This window comes from Vicugna pacos, chromosome 7, assembly GCF_048564905.1.
Source record: "Vicugna pacos chromosome 7, VicPac4, whole genome shotgun sequence".
NCBI classification, from domain to species: domain Eukaryota; kingdom Metazoa; phylum Chordata; class Mammalia; order Artiodactyla; family Camelidae; genus Vicugna; species Vicugna pacos.
In genome coordinates this window covers 16,936,820-16,960,089 of record NC_132993.1, presented here as the reverse complement: position 1 = coordinate 16,960,089, position 23,270 = coordinate 16,936,820, and the positions used below count along the sequence as shown (strand labels likewise).

Here is a 23,270-nt window from a genome sequence, read left to right as displayed (position 1 = left end):
CATTCCCCAGTGAGACACAGGAATTTTGAACTCTTAAGAAATTCTCTTTAGACTAGAGACCGCCCAGGGACAAAAGAAATACCAGCGCTCAGAGCATTTTTAACAAGTAAGGCCAAGAGTGAAAAGAAAGTGACAAATAATAGATGCCATGGGCACCAAAGTGTGGGATAATGAGTGTCAAGGATTTGGGGAAAAGACTGATTTTATACTTAAATTATTAGATGTGAATCCATGATATTAGTGTGCCAAAAAAGAGGAGATGAGGATTCCCAGGAAGGGAAAGAAGAGGAGGAAATTGGCACCAAGCCTTTAGTCATTGAGTCTGCCCTGTGCCCAGGCGGAGGGGAGGCAGAGGTGTTCAGAGGTGAGCAGGCACTCCGGGGGCCGGGCCATCTGGGGCCTTATGGTCTAGTGGGGCCATTATCTACATAAGACATGAATGTAGACACATGGTGAAAGGAATGCAGAGGTTTTTGTTTTATTTTTAACACAGTCACCTAGGAAATATTGAAGATTATGGAGAAAAGAAGAAAGGGGTATTTCGACTTAAAGGGATGAATGTGAGGAATGTTAAGTTTGGAAATAGCAACTTGTCTTATATATTTTATGAGATTGTTTTTATTATGTATGCATGCCCCTGTGAAATCTTTTTAATTAAAATCTGCAAGGCTAATATTAGGGAATATGTGAGAAAGAACTTCTAGTTCTTAGGAAAATAGGCACTATATAAATCTTCGGGGAAGAAAGTAAGTTCACAACTCTCTTAGAAAAATCAGTCAAAGAACCAGCCATAGAAATCAGGCCTCTCGCTCCTTGTCTGGTTCTTTATGTCAGAATGTAACAGTCTTCCTGATAGTAACTTTTTCTGTTAAAAGAAAGAGCCAGTTAAGTTGAAGAAAACAACCATATTTTTATCTCCAACTTTTATAAGTTAGTTTTATCAGTAAACACTTTACTGGTTCAAGGCTGTCAGCAACAGAGCAAACAGCCAGCACCGGAAGCCTCCAGTTTCTCAGTGGCCTTCCCCAGACCCGTCTTTCTTAAGAAATGTCTTCTAGAGAAAGAACCCATGGAGAGGCTGGTTAAAGGCTGCAGTGAGAACCTGGGACCTCACTGTGCCGTCCTCTGTGAGCTACGGTGGTTACAGACCCCAAAGAAATGAAATCCGATGATGTGCCTCCGAGGCCCAGGCCCAACTTCCTAATTCTGCAGCGGAGATATGGTGTAGAGGACCTTGGCAAATGGAGAAGTCTCCTCAGGGTTAATGTGCAAGACTTGACTAGTAAAAGGATGATTTCTCTTTATTGTTAGAGAGGACGAATAGGGCTTCAGAGCTGTTGGTTTTTTAAAAAAATATTCCCAGCTCGTATCTGAGCTGTTATATAAATCAGACAAATCTATCTATAAAATCTTATAGAGGATTGTTTTGCCTCTTTTTTTCTGTAATTTTTACAAGATAGAAAGCCAGAGAAAGGAGGGAGGGAGGGAAGAAAGGAGGGAAGGAAGGAGACATTTTCTCGAGGCAGGATGTTTGCAGAAACTAATTGAAAGCAAACTGTTTTTAAAGGAGTGATTGCCTGCTTAAAAGTTGCTGTAATTTCCATGTGAGATGTACACCTTCTTGCAGAGGCCAGGACGACTACCCCAGGCAGTTCTAAGGAGACAGTTCATTACTGGTTAGTGTACACATGCCATGAAGGACATTAATTCACAAAATGAAAACCTAATCGAGTGTTTAGCTGGCTCTTTATCACCAGTGGCAGCCTGCACTCTCTCCATCATTAGTGTTTTCTGAGCCGGTGGGGAGCGTGATCAGGTCTGCTTATCACAGCTCATCTCTGATGAATGTATGTCACTTTCTGAGGTTCGCTGGGCATCTCTCCTGTCTTTATTGAAATGAGCGGTCCAGGGGTACCAAAGAAGCTCTGAAGTTACCTTATCCATGTAAAAATTTTCTTCCCTTTACCTTTTTTTTTCTCTTCCTCTGTGTCCCCAGCAGAAACTCTCTAGCAGTAAACATTTGTGACTTCTACTCTAGTCTTCCATTGGTTAATCCCCACAGCCACGTTCCAAGGTAATTAGAAAGCTAGCCTCTTTATTCCCATTTTACAGATGGAAAAACAAGCATAAAAGTGTGAACTGTGCTTAACTAGTGACAGAGCTGGGAAATTGATCTTTTCATTAAGCCAAAAAGACATTTAACTCTGCTTCAACTTTTTTTCTTCTCCATTTCTCTACTTCGCGTTCTTTCAGTGCTCCGCATTGTGCGTGATTAGTCTGTCTGCTCTGTGATCTCCACTTCCTTCTGAGACAGTTTTTTTTTACCAATTATTCATCAGAAGTGCTGTATTTATTTTCTTCTAAAAATTCTATTTTGGTGATTCTTGGACATGCTTTCTACTTTCTGGATTAGGAAGTCCTTGGCTTCTCTTCCTTATCATTTGAGTTGTTTCCTTACCTGATAGAAGAAGTTTAATGACATTTTACCAAACTTGAAATACCAGAATTGCTCATTCATTTCAAAGCATGTTTGAAAGTATACTGTGGTAGGATGTGCAGAGGGAGTTATTCACGTGTCTTATGTTTAAATAAAGCAAGTCTTAGATGAGCACTGCAAAATTTAGGGACTTTTCACTCTCTGTGCTAGGGAAGTTTTTGTGATTTTTGTGTGTTATGGGTTGTTTGAATTGCAGAGAATAAGGAAGTGCTGGAAGTGTATTACTTACAAAAGTAAATTCGGCTTGCCTCTGTTTTTGCCTTTGACCTCCGACTGTTCATTTGTGTTTCCTGGCTTTGCCAGCAGCTTCACCCTCCATCTGTCTTCTCCTGTAGGCATCCTCTACTGAGGAGACAAAAAGACACATGGTCAATTAGCTGGAGAGTCACAGTGGTTACATGTATAGACAGGGATTCATAAATCATATGTTCTATTGAATTTATCCAACAGTTAATTTCTATTGGATAAGTGGAAAATTTATCTAGTTTAATTTGCTAGATCATTGAAGCACTATCTTATGGGGCCATCAGGGAAGATATACATTTATTCAATAAATCTTTGTGGAACAGCTTGATTTGACAAATAACCCAGTCCCAGCTATGTGCTGGGCCCTAGAGACACAAATAAAAAAAAATGCCTCCAGAGGCTTTATGAGTCATGGAAAAAAACTGGTGGGAAGGTAATTATACCATATTGTGATTTCACAACTCTGGGGTAAGCACAGCCTACTATGGAAATATATGACGTATACATTTTAAAGGGGAGTATAAATATCAGAGAAGGCTTTCTGGGAGGGTTCCAGCTGATCTGGGTCTTAAGTGATAAATAGTAATTAGCCCGACAGAGATGAGACAGGAGGGTATTTTATGGAGGAGAAACCAAGAAGGGGAGGGGAGAGGAGGAGAAAAAGCTATGAAGTGAAAGAAAATATGGTGAGTTCAGGGTAATCCCATAGGGCTGGAACATGAGGTTTGCTGTAGGGGAGCAACAGACAGTGAAGCTGAAGGCCACTTGGGCTCTCATTTGGAAGGCAGTGTCAAGCTCCTGAAAGATTTTAGACAGAGACATGGTCACATGGGGTTTTGGAATGATTTCTTTAGCAAGACTACAGGGGAGTAAATTAGAAAGGAATAATTTCCAAGGCAAAGAGATTAGTTAGAAACCTGCTACCTTAATATGGGTGATAGATGGTGAAAGACTGTGCCACAGTGGAGACAGTGAGGATGGATTCAGAGAGATTACAGAAGAATGATCAGCAGGCTTTCCTAATGAGATGTGGGAGTACAGGGGACAGAGGCACTGAAGGCCTTCCCAAGTTCCTTGTCTACACCACCAGGTGGACTTTGTATCAAGCTTTGTGCCAGGATATGCAATTAGCTCTCCCAAATACAACCGTATGCTAAAATGACACTCATTAAAATGAAACGCTTCCCACGTGTCATAGATGTGTAGTACCCCTTAAATCCAAACACAAGCAACTAAAGGAAACTTCCCAAATTATTTATCTGAACTAGAACTTTATTGTATACAATTCTCCTTAGGATATGTACTCAATTGACTGATTCATAGAAATTTCTTTCCTTATAGAGATATTTGTATTAATAGTAATTGATCTATAATATAGAAATCCAATCTTAGATGATGATGATCATTATTATTAGATTGTTATCATTGTCCTCGTAACAGACCTGCTAGGTGTAGCAAAATGGGCTCATTCAAATGTCATTTGTTTAATGCCCTGTATTTGCCCCATGTTGGGAGATAGAGTGAAACAGCAGTTCAGTTGATGGGTTAACATGTGGAATTACAAGCATCTTATAATAGCTATAATTGTTATAAGGTAAATAACCTAGAAGGGTTCAGAGCTATTTTCCACACTGGGCGGTAAACTTCTGAATACTCCTAAAGTAACTCAGCCTCTTAGTAGTTCTTGTGACTGGTTCAATGAAGGAAGAGGTTGACACTACCAACTGAAGTTAAAATATGGGATCTGGTATAAATTTCACTGGGAATTGATTCTACTACTGCTTTTGCAATTACTTACCAATGCCTTTGCTGTATATACGGCACTTAAACATAAAGTACCAGCAGAGTACAAAATGGGCCATGTATTGCTCAAGGAAATTAACACCCTGTCAAAAGTCCTGTAAGTTTATGTTGAGTTCTCTCTCTCATATGGAAGAAAACACAATTGTTTAGCAACCGTCTTTGCTAATAGGTAAAATGTGAGAAATATCTTGTGAAAATTCACCTCTCTAAGGAGAGGTTAGAAATAACATTCTGTTAAAGGTGAAATGAACATAAAAAGAAGCAAGTGATGTAAAAGTATGTACTACAGGTTGCTCAGTGAGATACAGACCATAGATGATGCTTTCTCGATATAACGTTGCCACAGATACGGTGATAGTAGAGATATGATGATAGTTTAGTCTAATTCAACTAAAATAGGATGAGCTATAAGTTCTTTTGGATGATTTTCCTTCTCAAGAGGAAAAAATGTGGAGACTGAATATTCTGTACTTAATCCTAACCAAGAAAGAATTCATTGGGGAAGTAAAAAATTATAATAAGTGTTTGGAAATGTTACCAAATCAGAGTTTACACAGCAAAGAAAGTAAACTACATTTTCAGACATTTGGGAAAAGTATAGATGTGATTCCATGGTTAGAACCTATCAAAGGGAATGAAAAATACAGTTCATGATGTGGGGTGGGAGATTATACAACAAAATCTGAACCATAAATGTTAAGTAATTTCAACAAAAAATATAGCAAACACACTCTATGCCGAGATGTATTCTTAAAATATGGACACACACACTCTTAATCCTAACAATAACCCATGAAGTAGAGACCATAATTATTTCCATTTTTTACGTACTGAAAAGCTGAGGCCCAGAAAAGTGAAATTACTTACCCAAGGATACATAGCTATTAAGTTATCAAGTGGTGGAGCCATAATTTGAACTTACTCATTATGCCTCCGCAGTCAGTACTTCCACCACCACATTATTGTACGGCATCCAAAGAGCTCTCTACTGAACTCACATAGACAAGTATAAGAATGAAGAGGGTAGTGTTTAGGTCAGTGGTAGAGCCCATGCTAGCATGCATGAAGTCCAGGGTTCAATCCCCAGTACCTCCATTAAAGATAAATAAAAACCTAGTTACCTCCCCACCCCCCCCAAAAAAAGAAGAGTATAAGAATGAAAGAAGAGACATGTAATCATAGATGAGTGCACAGCATGCACACAAAATGTGAGGTGAGACTATGAGTAAAGAGTCAGGGAGGCAAAACCCAGGAAGACCTGTTGGCCATTAGAGATGCTGAGGATGTTTGGATGCAGAAAACAGGAAGTGGATGGGCCCATGACTGGTAAAGTGGTGAAGGTCATTAAAAGAAAGCACGGCCACTCTATTTCTCTTTGGTTTCTGCCTTATGTAGAAAGGGGACTATTCTTCAAATGAAAGGAGAGGACAAGTTGTGGTAGAAACAATCGTGAGGAAAGCAGCAGATGGCGTCTGGCTTCTAAAGAAGAGTTTAAATACATGATCTTGGGTGTTGAAGGGAATGTGCTGAGCTTGAGCAAATGTGGAGCACATGAAAGATGATTCAAAAAACACCAGATTACAGCAGATACTCCTATTCTTCAAGCAGTGAAAGCTAGAGAAGTTCTAGAAACTCTAGGCAAAGGTTTGACAATGACCCCGAGAACCAAAGTGATTGTTAGCACCTAGAAAAGAATGTGACAAGTGCCAGGAGCCAACATGGGTTCACAGGAGGCAAAGGAAAGCATCGTAGCTGCCCAAGGGCCACCAAAAGAGACTGGGCAGGATTTATAACAGAGAGAACGGGGTGCTGTGCATATATCATTAGTGGGCAGAGATAAGGCTTGTCATAGTCTCAGATGTGTATATTTACTTTCCAAATAGATGTGAAGATATTTTTTCTTTCTATTTCATTGAAGTGTGGTTGATTTACAATATGTATTTCAATATGCAACATAGTGATTCATAATTTTTAAAGATTATACTCCATTTATCATTATTGTAAAATATTGGCTATATCCTATGTGTTGTACAATATATCCTCAGAGCTTATTTATTTTATACAAAGTAGTTTGCACCTCTTAATCCTCTATCCTTCTCTTTCCCCTCCCACCTTCCCTCTCCCCACTGGTGACCACTAGTTTGTTCTGTATGTCTGTCGGTCTGTTTCTTTTTTGTTATGTTCACTATTCATTTTTTAAATTCCGCATGTAGGTGCTCACATAGAGTATTTGTCTTTCTCTTTCTGACTGATTTCGCTTAGCATAATACCCTCCAAGTCCATCCATGTTTGTCATTTGCAACATTAATATATTTTTCAACTTAGCTCTTGCATTCAAACCAAGATTTACTAATATCATCTTATCATTTCTCTGAAAATAAAATTCTATTCCGATCAGTCCAGCAGAGGAAGATGCAAAAATTTAAGAGTATTATTCATTTTTTAAAAGCCAGTGTTCTCAAACGATAAATGCTAAAGAGGCTGTGGAGAAAAGGGAACCCTCCTACACTGTTAGTGGTAGTGTAGTTTGGTGTAGCCATTATGAAAAACAGTATGGAGATTCCTTAAAAACTGAAAATAGACTTACCCTATGATCCAGCAATTCCAGTCCTGAGCATATATCCGGAGGAAACTAACTTGAAAAGACACATGCACCACAATGTTCATAGCAGCACAATTTACAATAGCCAAGTCATGGAAACAACCTAAAGGTCCATTGACAGATGACTGAACAAGGAAGTTGTGGTATATATATAATGCAATACTACTCAGCCATAAAAAAGTAAAATAATGCCATTTGCAGCAACATAGATGGACCTGGAAATTGTCCTACTAAGTGAAGTAAGCCAGAAAGTGAAAGAAAAATACCATATCGTATCACATATATGTGGAATATCTTTTAAAAGGCACAAATGAACTTACTGACAAAACAGAAACAGACTCACAGATACAGAAAACAAACTTATGATTACTGGGGAGGAAGGGAATGAGGATGGATAAATTGGGAGTTTGGGATTTGCAAATACTAAATAATTTATATAAAATAGATAAACAACAGGGTCCTACTATATGCACAGGGAACTATGTTCAATACCTTGTAACAGCCTATAATGACAAAGAATGTGAAAAGGAATATATATACATATGTATAAATGAATCACTATGCTGTATATGAGAAATTAACACAACATTGTAAATCAACTATACATCAAAAAAAGGGGTGGGGGAGCTAATGAATAAGCTTAGAACTAAGAGATCTAAACCTTTCTGGGTCAATACCTAGATGGTTTCTTCTAAATTTCATGCCTTTAACCTGGTTGCCAAAGGGCTGGTGATCCGAACTATGGAGCCCAGAAGTTAGTACATACTTCGCATGTTCACAAACATGAAGTATTTTGGAAAGTACCTCAGTATTAAGCTGGGGCTTTTATATAGTCATTGAAAGCAGCTCCAAACTGAGTGACCTCACTGGAATAAGTCTGCTTTGTTGAGTCTATATCTTTAATCTGTGATTTCTTTAAAAAAAAAATAGAAAAGCCCATGGTACAGTTTTCTGAAAAATGAGACAGCAAAATGGTCCTGTGAAACATTTTCCAAAGAGAAAATTGAATCTACTTTGCAAGGGAATCTTGGCATGTGTCACTGAGAATGAGAGCAATTTATAATTTGTTCAGTACTCAATAAATCCAAAAGAAAAAGGAATGATCTTACAGTTCCTGTAACTCAAATGATAAAAAGAAAGCTGGTCACTTGTTTCCAAGTAAATATTATTTCCATTATGTATCTAGCTCTTCCTGCCTCTTATCTGCATTCTGTAGGAGTTGTGCCGTAATTTAAAGGTTTGCCCTGTATCCCTCCTTCGGGTGGTACCTGGAGGTTGGAGCGCGGTGGGAAGTTGTCTGCTTGTGAACAGATCCTTCCTCTTCAAGGGCAGTGGTTTGCAAACAGCTCTTTTAGCAGGAGACTTGTGCTGCCAAATCTTCATGTAACAAATGAAAATGGAGGTTCTCTGATGGGGGTGGAGGGGATGGCTACAAAACTGAGGGAATGGAGATTGGGAGATTAGGAATGTGCTAGAGAGCACACTGGGAAAATCCTTGCCTTAGGGGTGACAACATACCATTAAAGGGTGGCATCTTCATGACCGTTCATCCCACTCCTTCCTGCTCCAGATGTCCTCTGACATCTGAGTGGCCAAAGCTTGGAAGTATCTCTTGCGTTGAAGGTTAGATTTATTCATCAAGGCTCAATCAGAAAAACAGAAGTCATTTTAGGGATTTCCAGCAAGAGGGAGTTTAATACAAGGAATTAAATATTTTAAAAATTGCTAAAAGGGGTTAGAAAACTGTTGGGAGGAAGCAAAGTGCAAGGAAACTAGCTGCTGGCATGCGGGGAAATGAGGAGCTGCAGGAAATGCGCCAGTGGTGTCACCTGCCCGCAGTGAAGACACAGCTGTTGCAGGATCTTTCCTGGAATCGGCCACCAGCCTCCTATCTGCCATCTGCGTGAGCGTCTTTCTCCCGCTGCAAGAGGAGAATAGTCCCTAACCTTTCTCTTTGCCTTCCACATCTTTGGGGAGTGCCTCTCCCTGACAGAATCTAAACTCCAAACCCTGCTGGCAAGAAGTTGGAAAATGTAGTTCCTCTGTTTCCAGGAAGGGGGCTGGGGATGATGCCAAGTTGACAGCAGACAAGGGCACAGGGTGTTTTCCCATCTCCCTTTCTACAGTAAATTTAATCTAGGGTGATATCAAAGGGAACATATTCCCAAGAAAGCAAATAAAATAACAAGTCCCCTCTGGTAGTAAATATAAAAAACGTCTTTCCAAAAGAAGCCCGATTCAGCTGTTTTAGCCTTAATAGAAGGCCTGACTTGTCAGTGTCTTTATGTGCATATTGAAATAATTTATTACGCAATTTCGGTCTCTTCAAGTGAAAATAGCAACATCTGTCACTTCAGGTCCAAATTTCAGAGGCTACATAGACTCCTAACCATTCCTCCCTTACCTTCAGCACATAGACACATACTTCTGGATTTCTTCCTTCTTTTCAGAGTGCCTGTGGCAGGAGGGGAAATAAACTGTGACCAGGAAATAAATGATGATTCAAAATATAAATATGACCTTTCAGGCCCTGTGTGAGTAAGGCAGACCTGATCTCTCAAAAACACAATTTCAAAGCTTTGTTGAATACCCTTTTGAATTCCTAAGATAACACCCGAGTTCACTTTGCTAAAGAATCAAGCACCAGGGACATCCTTTTCTTGAAAAGTGTGATCCCTGTCATTCCTCCCTCAAAATACAAGAAACAGCACTTGATCTCCTCCCGAGCTGCTTCTGAGCGTCATTCCTTGCCGTCCCACCAAACTACCCCTTCCTCATGCCCGCCTGAAATGCCACCTCTTTTACTGGATTTGCAATTCTGAAGAAAACCATTCTCTCTCCCACCCCTTTTGTGGATGAAAAGAGAAAATTTAAGCCTGCCACCCTGAATCCTATTTTCTTTCACATCTCCACTGATTTGAGCGTTGCCTGAATTCAGTAGTGTTCTCGGACCTTCGCAATTCCTTATCTTAAGGTCAGAATGTCAGGAGCTTACACAGTGTGAATGTCTTAATATCTCACTATGTCATTTCCTTTTGGCCCATTAGCCACATAAAGCAGTAAGCCCGCAGCTCTCGGGTGTTTTACAGGGTGTTTTCACGAGGAAGGAGATGAGTCTTGCAGTTTCTCTCTTCCAGGGTACCCAGCAGGAGGTCCAACAATAATAGCTTAGATTTACTGAGCTCTTACTATGTGCTAAACACTGTTGTAAAGCTTTATGTGTTTTATATCATTGAATCCTTACAGTGACCTTCAAGAGGCTGAAAAATTGTTGTCTCGATACAAAGTTCTCACAGTTTGCCCAAGGTTATTCAGTTGATAAATGGTGGAGTCAGAATTTAACCACCACTTTCTGAGCCTAAACATGGATAGTCAACCCACAAGAAATGTTGCGGTAGGTGAAAATTCTGGTTCCATAATCAATATGAGAACACATATCCTATTACTTAGGGAAATGAAATTATTTAGATTTTGAGGCCATATCCTGGGATTTTATAAATCTCCTGATATATAAATGATTGCTTCTCTATGTAGCTTACCCTAATTGGCATAAAAACAGATTATTAATCTTCTGGTTTTTAGGGAAGTTGCTTCTGGAAGCATCTATGTGAACTGTTAATTATCCTAGGGATTATATGACAAGAGTAGAATGAATGTGTGAACAGTATTTGTGTATTACTAATGTATAAAGACAGAAATATGGCTGGATGTTATGGACCTTCGCAAGGCATTAGTCAGTAGGTATGTGGCACCAGTTCATCCATTTAGCGCGCACAGGGAGTATCTGACACAAGCAAAATTAAAGGAGAGGTACTTAACTGTTATCTTTACCGCATCCTGGAGAAGTGGCCACTCTTGTCCTCGCTGAGTAGAAATTCTAACAAGATTTATACCTGCAAATCCTGCAGTGTGTGTTAGCAAGTTCATGCTCTTTCTCTTACTTCCAGCATGCTTCTAAGGGAGCCATCCCCAATTACACAGCTAGTCTCGGTGACTGTGTGCTTGGTGGCAGGGTCAGCTCTGTCCTGCAGATAAGTCAGTTGTCTGCGTGTTGTCCACATAGTGGTAGGGTCAGAGTGACCAGTGCTGGTAGGATTCTGCCTGTTTTTCTCTGCAGTCACAGTAGCTCATAAGGTTTTGCCATTGAATATATAAAGCTAGTCTGATTGTTCCCAAACCTACTTAAAGCTATAGATAGAGGAGAAGGATACTGAGTTTTTGTTATTTTTTCCTTCAACACACCTTTATTGAATATGTAACAATAATAGTAATTGTTATACAGTAAACCCTTGTGTGCTGAATGCTATTCTGAGCGTTTATGTATTTTCTCTCTTAATATTCAGAATCTTCTGAGGTTAGTATGATGATTCTCCTTTTACAAGTGGGCAGTTTGTTCTAGGGAAGTTCACCCAAATGGTATATGAGGAAGTCAGAATTTGAACTTAGGTCTGTCTCCAGAGGGTACCTGGCTGTTCACTGTACTTGATCCTTAACTGCTGGTTCCAGAAGCTGCACTGTAGACTGGGGCTACAAAGATAAGCGTGTGTACCTGTTGTCAGTCAAGAAGTTGCTGATTATTTCCCAGCTTGGCCAGAATTCATGAATGATACAGCTGCCTGGACAGGGAACTCAAGAAAAAAGGCAACTAGAAAATTAAATTGAAGAGAGACCTGATATAGGACTTTGATTTGAACTCCTTTAGTTCTGGTTTTATTTGTGGCACTCGTTTGTGTCATATTGGAATTCATGCTTTATTTCTGTTCGGTTCGGTTTCACCATTTGTAAAGGGACCTAATGTTTCTAATATACCCAGTGAATAAGCCATCCCCTAAGGCTCTTTGGAAGATTTACAAACGCAAAGCTGGAAGGATCCTGCTTGAACACATGGATAAATGTTATCTCTTTGCCTTATTGTATTTTTTGCCTCTAAAATTCTGTTAAAACTTTAATCTGTGTCGCTTTTTCATCTAAAATATCTGGTTAAGTATTTATTAACATTTGAAGATGCTCTTTGATGTGGGGTTTTACAAAAATACAAAAGGCTTACGAAGTCCATGGAAATCTAATATAGCTCCACAATGGTGCCTTTCAACAGAAGGACTGGAGCTGTTCATTAGCTTTTCCACCTGTTTCTCTTTTCATATCTGGCAGGACCTGAATTGGCCACACCACATGCCTTTTTTAGTAGATGATTAGGTTTTTACCAAGCCTCAGGGAGGATTACTTGGAATAAAACAAAAATCAATCTTAATGTTTCCCCCCAGGACAAAAAGAGACTGAGGTCTGTTCTCTCACTCCCGAGGTGTGAAAACCACGTGTCTGTGCTGGTTGGCACTGCGTGGAGGTAGGGGTCTGAGGTCAGCTGTGACCGAGGACCTGGGACCTGCTTAGGCTTGTTCGCTTCAAGCACTATTTGGTGAGGAACTAGATGTGTTTTTCCCACCGTGGATCTGTGTGGTGTGTAGTGTAAACTGTCGCCTCAGAATTGGCCTTTGATCCCGTGGTAGCCTAAGGAGATAAGCTGTCCTTGTCTACTTTGCTTCTTTCTTTTGATTTGCTCTTCACAATGGACCTTACACAAATCTCCTTTGTTTTCCCCATATAGGTCAATATTTGGAATAATTCTTCAATTTCAAACACTCACAGGCTTTTTGGAGCTTCAATTTCCTACCCTGAAATAGAATAGTGTCACAGGCTAATGAACTATTTGGAAGACATTAGGTTAATAGCATCATGAAGATATAATGGGGGGGAAAAACGTTATAAAAGTCTTTGATTTGTCCTTAACTTGCAGATTAAATTCAATAGGCATTATTGCTGAGGGTAAGGAAGAGCTGTAGGCTATGAGAGATGCCAGGAGGAATAAATTACTGCTTTGTTGTCATGCATCTCTCAATACCAGGGATTCTATAGGCAAATACAGTGGGAGATGAAATGTGGGCAGGCCGGAAGAGGGAGGCGGGGAGTTACTAGAGTTCAGGGGATGGTCCCCAGCTTTGTGGCAGGTGCTGTGTTAGGGGCCACAGTCCCCATTTCGTCCGCACAACAACTCTCTGAGTTGCACAGATGAGGAAAACGATCCTGAGTTGTTAAGAAATGTGTTCTAGAGGTGATGAAAAGCAGAATAAATTTTACTCCTTTGGGAAGCAACAGAAAAGAGTTTGGTTTCATAGAGATGAAAATTACTCATAAGCATCATCCTTAAAATTAAGTTCTTTATAAAAGTTTGGTCTTTGGCTTCTTTTGGTTTGGGTTTGGGTTTTTGTTGTTGTTTTTGCCTTATACAGTCCCAAATAAAGGTTATTGAACATCTGAGACATTAGGCTGGGCGGTGAGTGGTATATCTTCTCTTCCTCAGAGAGTCACTACCTATAGTCAGGGTACTATAAGACATTTCAAGGGAGTGAGAGGGAGATGTTCCTAAGAACACTGTGGATTTATATTGCCCATAGTCTTATGAGTAATAGTGGGAAAAGATGTAACATGTGGTCATTTAAATAATAACTGGTACCACAGAGAAGAAAGTAGGTCTTTGCCTCCTGTGCCCACTGGAAACTTTTTTTTGACCATAAATTTACTATCAATTAGGCAGTTAGACCCAGAAAAGCAGTATAAGTAAGACACCTTCCCCTCGTCCTTAATTGCTCCTATTCTTAACTCCTTTTTCCTTCCTAATAATAAATTTTTTCTACTTTTCCCTGCTCTAGTTTTTTTTAAATGTCTTCCATTTTCCCTTCTTCCCCTGTAAGAGTGTACAAAAGAGAAATCCCTCCAGAGGCAGCAGTGAAAAGGCTTGGTGTTGTTGTCACACCTAGCTATTAGGTGTAAAAGGATTGGGTGTTGTGTCTCATAGAGTGGGCTGTATTTCCAGAACAGGTTACACACATGTGCATCATGTACATACAGGATCTGATCTGTATCATGCTCAGTATTTCCCCACCCTTTGCAATCAGAATTCTGTAGGTCAAGGAACAATCTGAGTCAGCATTTTGGTTTTCAAAATCAATTGATTTTGCTACTTTAAACGGAAAATTTCTCAAGTATTTGAGACTGAAAAGAGGTGGTTATTATCTGGGGACAGAAGAACCATTACTTCTGAAATAGGAAGCAAAATGGAGAGGACCTACTAAACACGTTTCTTAGATAAGCCTCATCCTTATGTAGAAAAGAACTTAAAACTGCATTCTAGATTATTAGGAGGGTGGGGAAAAGTGACAAAAATAAATGATTTGATAATAGGGGCTAAAGCTAGGACTGTTGGCAAAGAGTAGCTGGCTGCTAAAAATGTGTTTCAGGAAAGAGAAAGAGGGATCAGAAGAGTCACCATGAAATGTTAACTTGGAGTAATTGGCTTAGATAGGAAGGAAGGACACCTCTATCCTAAGAAAATTAAAATTAGATGCTAATAAGACAGTAGATTCTTGACCATGTGAAGGTCACCTGTCCATTCCAGAAGCCAGTAGATTTCATAAATAGAGAAATAATTCAAGAAGACTTATGAAGTACCTCCTGTGTACAAAGCACTGGAGTAGAGGAAGGTTAGCGTGCATATTCTGCAAATAATTTAAGGGGATGAGTAAAAAGTAGGGGTAGTGGTACAGAGAAATTACAAAGGCTGAGAATAGAGCTAGCAAGCATTAAGAGTTTCAACTTGGAACTGTCGTATTATAGCGTATGACACTTTTAAATCCTACCCTGGTGCCATGCATGATCGGAGCATATACCATAGCTATTTAGGGAGAAAAAAAGAGGTTAGATGGATGCTTTCCTGTCACAGCCCCCATTGACTCTGTGAGCCCCATGAGTTCTGAATGTCACAGGCCTAATCAGTACCCCTAATTTTATTTTTTAATAATGTCAGCCAGATAACAGCATCAGAGGATCTCAAAATTATTTGCAAAACCTAATAACACATTGCTCTAGTGGTTAGGAAGGTCCTATTACTACAATTTTCTAAATAGGAAAACTGAAAATTGGAAATGAAAGAATTTTATCCCAGGTTCAAGCAGAGATCATTATGTGGTGTCTGTCATTTCTCTGTACAAAAAGGAAGAAGAGGCAGAAATAATGGTTATACCAAAATTTGATCTTCTAAAATGTTTTCCAGCGAGAAAAGTCTCAGGAGATCATTCTTCCTTGTCTTTTTCCATCTTTGAAAAAGCTTGAATTCAGAGTTAACCTTTTTTTTCCTGCCATGATAACCATCTTCCCCTCTTCAATTTATCACTTTCATGACAGCTGATACTAGTCTAAGCTAATATTGGAACAATTTTAGATAATATTGCAGATGCACAAGGACATCCTCATATGAATCAATTATAGAAGTCACAGTAAGTTGCCATGGAAAGTATAGCAGCTGCATCCTTGAAAACAGATGCTCTTCTGGGTCTGAATGAGTCCAATTTTGACTAATTTTAAGACCTAAACAAATTTCAGTCTGGTTAATATTAGGATGTGGAACCACTTGAGACATCCTAATGTCTTGGGCTGATTGCTTCTCCGTGACAGTTAGTATATGGCTTTCCTTGAGAGATGCTGAGTATTCGATATGCCAGGGGTTTTATGTCAATGGAAAACAAACTCCCCAGGTCTCGGCTGCAGGAAGGTAGACTCATGAAATTAAAGTGATTTCTAAAGGCAATACAGTTTATGGAAAAAGTGCTTAGTCTGTAGGGATTGGCCAGAATTGCTTTAAGCTGTACTGCAAGATTCTTAGAGAGCCCAGGGAACCAGCTCTAAGAAACTGCTTCCCTCTCCCCACTCTGTCGCTAAAGTATACTCAAGAAACTAAAGCAAAAGTTATAGTTGTAAATGGCATGTCGTTCCTTCTCTTGCCTGACCATCAATATGGTATTATGTGAATTATTTGTCATGTTATATTGGTCAATTAAATAATTTGTTCTGCTTTAAAAAGCATTGATTGAGCTCCTATTATATCTCGTTATTCTGCTGGCCCTGAAAGTGGGAAATGGGAAATATGTATATATTTATAAATATAAATGTATGTATATACATAATTCTTTCCTTGAAGGAGTTAATGATCTGGTAGGAAGACATATGGATAAAAAGATCATGTCAATTGAATATGATAATAGAACTGCGTGAAAAACGTCCAGAGGAACCGGTGACCCTGCCTGGAGAATCAGGAAAGACTTTCTGAGCCAGAAAGCATGAATTGTTTAGAAAGAGGAATATAAGTCATCAAAGGTATAGAATCCTAAAACGGCATAATATGTTTTAGGATTTAGGGAATTTGCTTTCAAAGTAGGGTGGCTCAGAGGGCAAGATTGGGGAGGGGATAGTTGGAGAGGAAGGAAAAAGTGGTGAAAGATGGAAAAAAACTGAGTGTTGGGCAGAACCCACAAATGATGGAAAGCCTTACTAAGAGGCTTCATCATATAAGCAACTGGAAACATTGATGTTATTTTTACAAGAAGTTAACATAGTCAAATGTTGTGTCTTAGATAAATAATGCTGTGTATCTAACTCATATTTAATTAGCTAACTGTGGAGGATTGAGTTAAGGTAGGGGCCAGGCATGAGGCAGAGACACCCGTCAGGAGACTGCTGCAGTCGTCCATGGAAGAGATGAAGGCTATACCAGGAAAGTGACGACAGATAGAGGAAAGACACAATAGATTAAGAAAACATTTAGGAAATAAAGTTGGCAGAAATTAGTCTTTGCCAAGAAGAGGGAGGGAGGGGAGAGATTAAAAGATTACTCTCATGTTTGCAGCTGAGATTCCTAGATTGCTGTACCACTGACAGGGAGTTTGGGATAAAGAGCAGATGCTAAAGATAGATAATGAGTTTAGTTTTGAACACATCATATGTGAGATGCTCGCGGGATGTACAGGTCAAGAGAGCTTGCAAACAGTTGATCAGTTGAAGTTGAGGAGTCATCAGTTCCTAGATCATCACAAAAACCATGAAAATTGATGTGCTCACTCAGAGATAACATATAGAATGATACGTAAGGGAAATTAATAGAGGAAAACATCCCTGGGGGCCCAGCACTTGTAGGGGTGCTAGAGGAAGAGGGTCCAGTGGAGGAAATTGTGAAAATAATGGCAGAGAGGTGAAAGGACACCCGGAGGAACGTGGTGTCGTATAAGCCAAAAGAAGACAGTATTTCAAGGGGGGAGGGTATAGCTCAAGTGGTAGAGCACATAATTAGCATGCGTGAGGTCCTGGGTTCAATCCCCGGTACCTCCTCTAAGAATAAATAAGTAAACCTAATTACCTCCGCCCACTGGGGAAAAAAACAAAACAAAACAGAATTTCAAAAAGGAAATGGCCAGTCCTGTGGAATGTAGCAGAGAGCCTTTCTGTGATGAGGATGGAAAAGCACCCAAGGGTTATGGCAATTAGGATACCACTGGTGACACTTATCAGAATAATTATCTAATAAAGAGGTGAAGGTAGAAATCATATTGGGGCACATGGAAGAGTTAATAGAAGCCAAGACTATGGAGAAAACAAGTGCTGACAATTCTTGTGAAGTCTCACTAAGAATCGGATGTCCTCAAGAGAGGTGTTAACAAGAGTGGGAAGGATCTGTCCTTGGGGACCTGGGGAGCTAGCTAGGCACCAGGAAAGGATTGACAGATGGTGTTGTGGGCTTTTTCAAGATTAAAATTCAGGAAATTTTAGTGGCAACAATCTGTACTTTTGTTTTCCTGTCAAGATATGAGTTGTACAAATAGCCCAGGGTTAGGTCAAGTAGCCACAGAAGAATCTACAATGAGGTCGTTGGCCAAACGGTCACATGTAGCCACTTCTAGCTACAAGCAAGGCTAGAGGTGCAGGCATTTAGCTCCCCAGAGTCGACAGTGGAGTGAGCAAGGGAGAAACTGGCAATATCTGTTGGTTCATGTAACGAGGAGTGTCTGCCCCAGAGACCAAAGGTTCAGCTTCCTCATGTAGACCAGTCAATCTGGTTCAGAAAGCCATGGTTATGTTGCTGCAAATAGTTATCTCGAAGATGCCTGCTTTTATACAATGGCTGTAAGAGGAACAAGGATATTTTGAATTATCTGATGTGACCCATCCCCAGTATTAGAACAACAGTTCAAAGTACACATCCTCATAAAATAATCAAATACTAATATTGTTAAAGCCCCAAATATATGGGTTCTGCCAATATGAAGAGCAGCCCTGAGATAAATATATAACCACATAGCCTCTAAAAGAGAGAGAGAGAGAAAGTGTGTGCGTGTGTGTCCAGTAACCTGTCTTGACTGTGACCTCCCAAGTGGGTTCTGTCAGCATCACTTTTTTGTAAATTCCCATTTGACTCTTAAGAGCTAGTTAATTGTTTTGTGTTGTCTTCGTCATGCTCAGCATTTCTTTGCTCAGTTTATTCCTTCTTGTTAAAAAAACTTTATAAATTTCAGTGAGCCGTGAGGAATTCTCAAACCAGCTTTTCAGTGGAGCTCTGGGCATAATTTTTCATGTTGTTTTACTGAAATGTTGTTTTTGCTGTAGATTATAGTCTAGCAAAATGCACAGCATGCTGCTGTTCTAAATTACATTTCCCTCACTCTTTTCAAGTTTTACCTTGACTGCTTAACTCTACTTGGATTTTTTTTTTTTTCAGTTTGCAGTTTGGCAGTAGTCAGTTGCAACACATGATGAAATTGTATATTTTTATAATAAAAAAGGGATTTTTTTTCTAACTTTCTTGGTGAAATGTGTCCAAAATGCCTTTCATAGAGTTTGGGAGATTAGCCTATCTTTGGACCTCAGACCACGAATCCAGTTTTTTCAGGGTTTTGATTTCTTCCTCTTTTGGTTGACACAAAGATTGCTCTTCCTGCCACAGTTAGTGTCACACCACAGAGGAATCTGAGGGCTCAAAAGCCCTGAAATGCCTCGAAATGTGAGAAACACGTTACGTAGAGTTGCTTTCATCCAGCCTGCCCGATGAGAACGTTGTGAAGGCAGGGATCTCACCTTGCGATCAAACAGCATGAGCAACGAGGACGTTAGAGAAAGCAGCGGCCACTTCCAGTCCTCAGATCCAGTCATGAACTTTCAGACGATGCCAAGGCTCGTCATGATCTTAAATCTACATTGCTGCATTTCCTTCCTCCTTACACGTTAGTCCCTGAAAACAAAATTCTTTTTTTTAATATTTGCCATGATATTTTCATTTATTAAAGTCTGCTTCCACAGAGGAGAACTTAGCCTTTTAAGTCTTGACTGTCTCTCTAGGGTTTGGCAGAGTCTAGGAATAGATGCGGTGCTAAAAGCCCGTAACTACAGGTGCTACTTCAGCTAGGTGTGTTGACTCCCGCTCTGTAAGGTGAACGCCTCCTGAGTTAGTCAGCAGTGCCTCGCCGGATCCCATGGGCCCTAAGTCCAGGAAGCCCTTCTTCCAAAGGACACTACATCCTCTGGTCATTCTCTGATAGAATTTTCAGGTGGAAAAGCAAAAGATGCTGTTAAATGAAAATAGAACTTCAAGATGGATGGAGTTATCTTTTAAATCTCTTGTTGCTATAAGTAAGCCTGAGACTTCAGGTTAAGACCTGGATGGGGTGGGGAGGGTATAGCTCAGCGGTAGAGTGTGCGTGACACGCACGAGGTCCTGTATTCAATCCCCAGTACTACCATTAAAAATAAATAAATAAACCTAATTGCCTCCCCTCGCCCCAAAAAAGACCTGGATATCACATGCTAAATAATAATTATTATTTGTGTTTTTTATTTATATTAATGTATGAGTGAGTTTTATGTGCTGTTGTCCTAAGTGTTTTATCTTCAATAATCCACTCAGTGTTCCCAAAGACATGATATAGATACTATTAAGTCCATTTTATGGGAGAAACTAAGGCAGACAGAAATTAAGTAATTAGCTCTTAGTCACACTAGTAAGTAAGTAGTGGAGACAGGACTCAAGGCCAGTCTTTGAGGCTCTAGAGAACTCAAGAAACTTTTCAATGAAATTACCAAATTATTGTTGGCGATCTTTGAGAAATTATAGGGAACTGGGTACACAATGGAAATCTAGACATAAATACATGTAGCTCACACTTTTGCTGCTTAGTATTTTCCTGCAGAAAATGTCCAAGTGCTGTTAAATATTTGATCAATGACTTGGGAGAGATATAGAAGTTAGATTTATCAAATTTTCAAGAAAGACCTTTTTAGGGCTTTTAGATGCCTTGTCAGCTCCATGTAAGTTAAAGGACAGTGCAGCACACTACTGCTCTCCGCCCCCCAGAAGATTCTAGGCTTACATGCAAGCAGCACAGCATCTAGAAAAGGGAGTTGATCATTCTCCCTAGTCAGGTCAGCCCACTCTAGTAATAATTGTGTTTGGTCCTGGGTCCCGCATTTCAAGCAGGTATAGAACAATTGGCATGTTTTTGTTGGTGAGTTTTGGGAATTATAAAATAACTCATTTGGATTATTTGAAGAATAGTGGAAAATCTGGGGACATTTAGCCCAGAAAAGAGAAGACTTGAAGGAAGCCAAAAGAGATATCTTCATTAGTGGAAGTACTTCGCATAGGAGAGTGATTGCAAAGTTGACAGAACCAGGGCCAATGGTTAAAAGTCAATGACAACAGATATGGCTTGATGTAAGATGATCGTGTCTTTCAGAGATGAAATAGGCTGCCACAAAAAGCATGGAGTTTCCTTTCCCAAACGCTTGTTTGGGTTTGCAACCAGAAGCTGAACAGCCAGTTTTGAAGATGCACAAATAACAAGCATAGACCACATGGTTGGGCCAGATGACGAAGTTTACATCCAACTCTGAGATTCTGTTTCTATCCTTCTGTGAATTGATTCAAGACAATCATCTGAGCTACTGTGTTTAATCAAGTACAGAAATAGTCTCTCATGCCTTGGATGTCTAATGCTACCAACAATAGCATTAGCCGAATCAATACAAACAACATGATGAACAGCAAAATCATGTCATTTGAAATCTGTTGGCATCTAATGAAATGATGGGTGTTTTCTCCACACCCCTTCTTTCAGATCTGTCTCCTGCTCAAGACAGCCACACGAGCGTGGATCTCCCTCCAGTGTCGGAGCAGATCATGCAAACCCTGAGCGAACTTGCCAAATCTTTCCAGGACATGGCTGACCGCTGCTTGCTGGTCCTCCATCTGGAAGTCAGGTATGACACCAGGAAAGCCCCAGACTTTGTGATTTCAGTGCACTGTGGGTCATGAATGGTCATAAATCACTTGCTTATTTCTGGAGAGTATCGCCATCATTTTTGGTTCTTATTATTGATGCTCTTTTTTACACTGACACTGATCTTCAGTGTTACTCCGTCACCACTTACTGAGGCTTTGAAGCACACGCAGTATTGTGAGTGCGGTGCTTCGGAGTTTGCATAGCCGATGACATCAGAAGCATCTGGATTGGAATGTCTATTCCAGTTGACTAGACCATCTTAAATCAGTGAATTAACTTTAGTAACTCAGCTTCCTTCTTGTAAAAATACAAACAATAATCTCTAACTTTTACAGATTTTATAAATGAAATAATAACGAAATAAAATAGGTGCAATGCCAGCCACAGGATAAGTGCTCAAAATGTGGTAGCTTATCCACCATGGTGACTTTATTGCATTGATACTTTTAGTAAAGTACTCTGCTCGTCAGGAAGGGAGTCTGCAGATGCAAGAACCATGATCCCTTCCCTTAAGAACTTAAAACCCAACTGAAGAGATTGAGTTCAGTCATAATTCAAGAAAATAGTTTCAAAGATGTGATATTCTTGGACTCTTTCTTGTTCCTTCCCCTGAGGTGTGGAATATTCTGATTAGCGTTGGTAGACTGTATCATCACACCTCTGGAAGTGGTGGGAAGGAAAGACTAGGAATCACCAGTCATTCTCTTACTCATTCCACAAGCACTCATTGAGCGCCTTCTTCGTGCCAGGCGGTGTTCTAAGAATTGAGATACAGTAGTGACAAAACCCTCAGGTTCCCTGCCCTCGTGGAGCTGCACTTTAATCAGGGGAAACAGCCAGTGAGGAACCAAAAAGGAAACTTTCAAATGAGTGTAACTAAGAGAATAAAAGCATAACAGAATTAAACAGTGCTATCGAATAGAAATATAAAGTGAGCTACACATGTGAACCACATGAATAATTTAAATTTTTTCATAGTTACATTTAAAAAAATAGAAGCATGTACATCATAATAATGTATTTTATCTACCCCAGTATACCCAGGTATTACCATTTCAACATGTAATTAACATAAAAATTATTAATGAAATATTTTGCATGTTTTGTACTCGGCCTTTGAAATCTACTGCATCTTTTACACTTAATGTCACATCAGAATTTGGACTCGTCACGTTTCAAGTGCTCAGTAGCCACATGTAGCTAGTGTTATCATTCTGGGCAGTGCAGAGGGTGGCTGGGGTTGACCAGAAAGGGGGATTTGGTATTTTATGTTTTAGACAGAGTGGTCAGAGAAATTGGGACGAGGTAACTAGAAGGAGCCATCTGTACAAAGACCTGATGGAAAAGAGTTTCAGGCGGAAGGAGCAGCATTCACAAGATCCTGAGACAGAATCAAGCTTGGCAGTTCGGAGGAACAGAGAGGAGTCCAGTGTGATTGTAGCCCTGTAAACAAGGGGCGGGGAGGAGCAGAAGGGAAGGTAAAGAAAGAGGAGGGCTGGAGCCTCATCACGTGAGGTTGTGGAGCCAGACTTATGGCAGGCTCTTCAAGTGTAAATGAATATTTCAGATTTTATTCTAAAGGCATTAAGGAGCCATCAGAGGGTTTTAAGCAGTGGAGAGATATTCATTCATTCATTCACTCATTCATATTTTTAAAAGATCACTCTGGCTGTTGTATGGGGGAAAAACTTCATGGAGAAATATGAATGGAAGCAGAGTGACCAGATGAGACAAGTTATGAGCACCAGAGTGGCAGAGGTGACAGTGTGGGAAGTGTTGGATTGGGAGTGTATTCTGGAGGTAGAACTGATAAAAATATATTGATTGATTGGACTGGGTGCAGGTACTGGTGGCAATGAAGAAAGGACTCCAGGAAAATCACTAGCTTTTGGGGTCAGAGCAGCTGTGTGGTTGCCAAGGCCATTGAGTGAGGTGAGAAAGACTGAAGGACAAGAAAGATTGGGGG

At 39.9% G+C, this 23,270-nt stretch overlaps 1 protein-coding gene and 1 long non-coding RNA gene across 2 annotated transcripts in view; one reads left to right on the top strand and one right to left on the bottom strand.

The window, feature by feature from the left end:
• Window positions 1-23,270, top strand: part of EXOC4 (exocyst complex component 4) — a 685,089-nt gene that overhangs the window by 598,171 nt on the left and 63,648 nt on the right. The window contains exon 15 of the mRNA XM_006216779.4: window positions 21,140-21,281. Coding sequence (XP_006216841.1) covers window positions 21,140-21,281 — 142 coding nt within the window. The remainder of the gene's footprint in view (window positions 1-21,139; window positions 21,282-23,270) is intronic.
• On the bottom strand, window positions 2,076-2,811 carry LOC140697534 (uncharacterized). Its single transcript, XR_012074672.1, has 2 exons — window positions 2,727-2,811; window positions 2,076-2,458 (listed from the first exon to the last, which is right to left on the bottom strand). It is a non-coding gene; the product is annotated as an uncharacterized lncRNA (long non-coding RNA).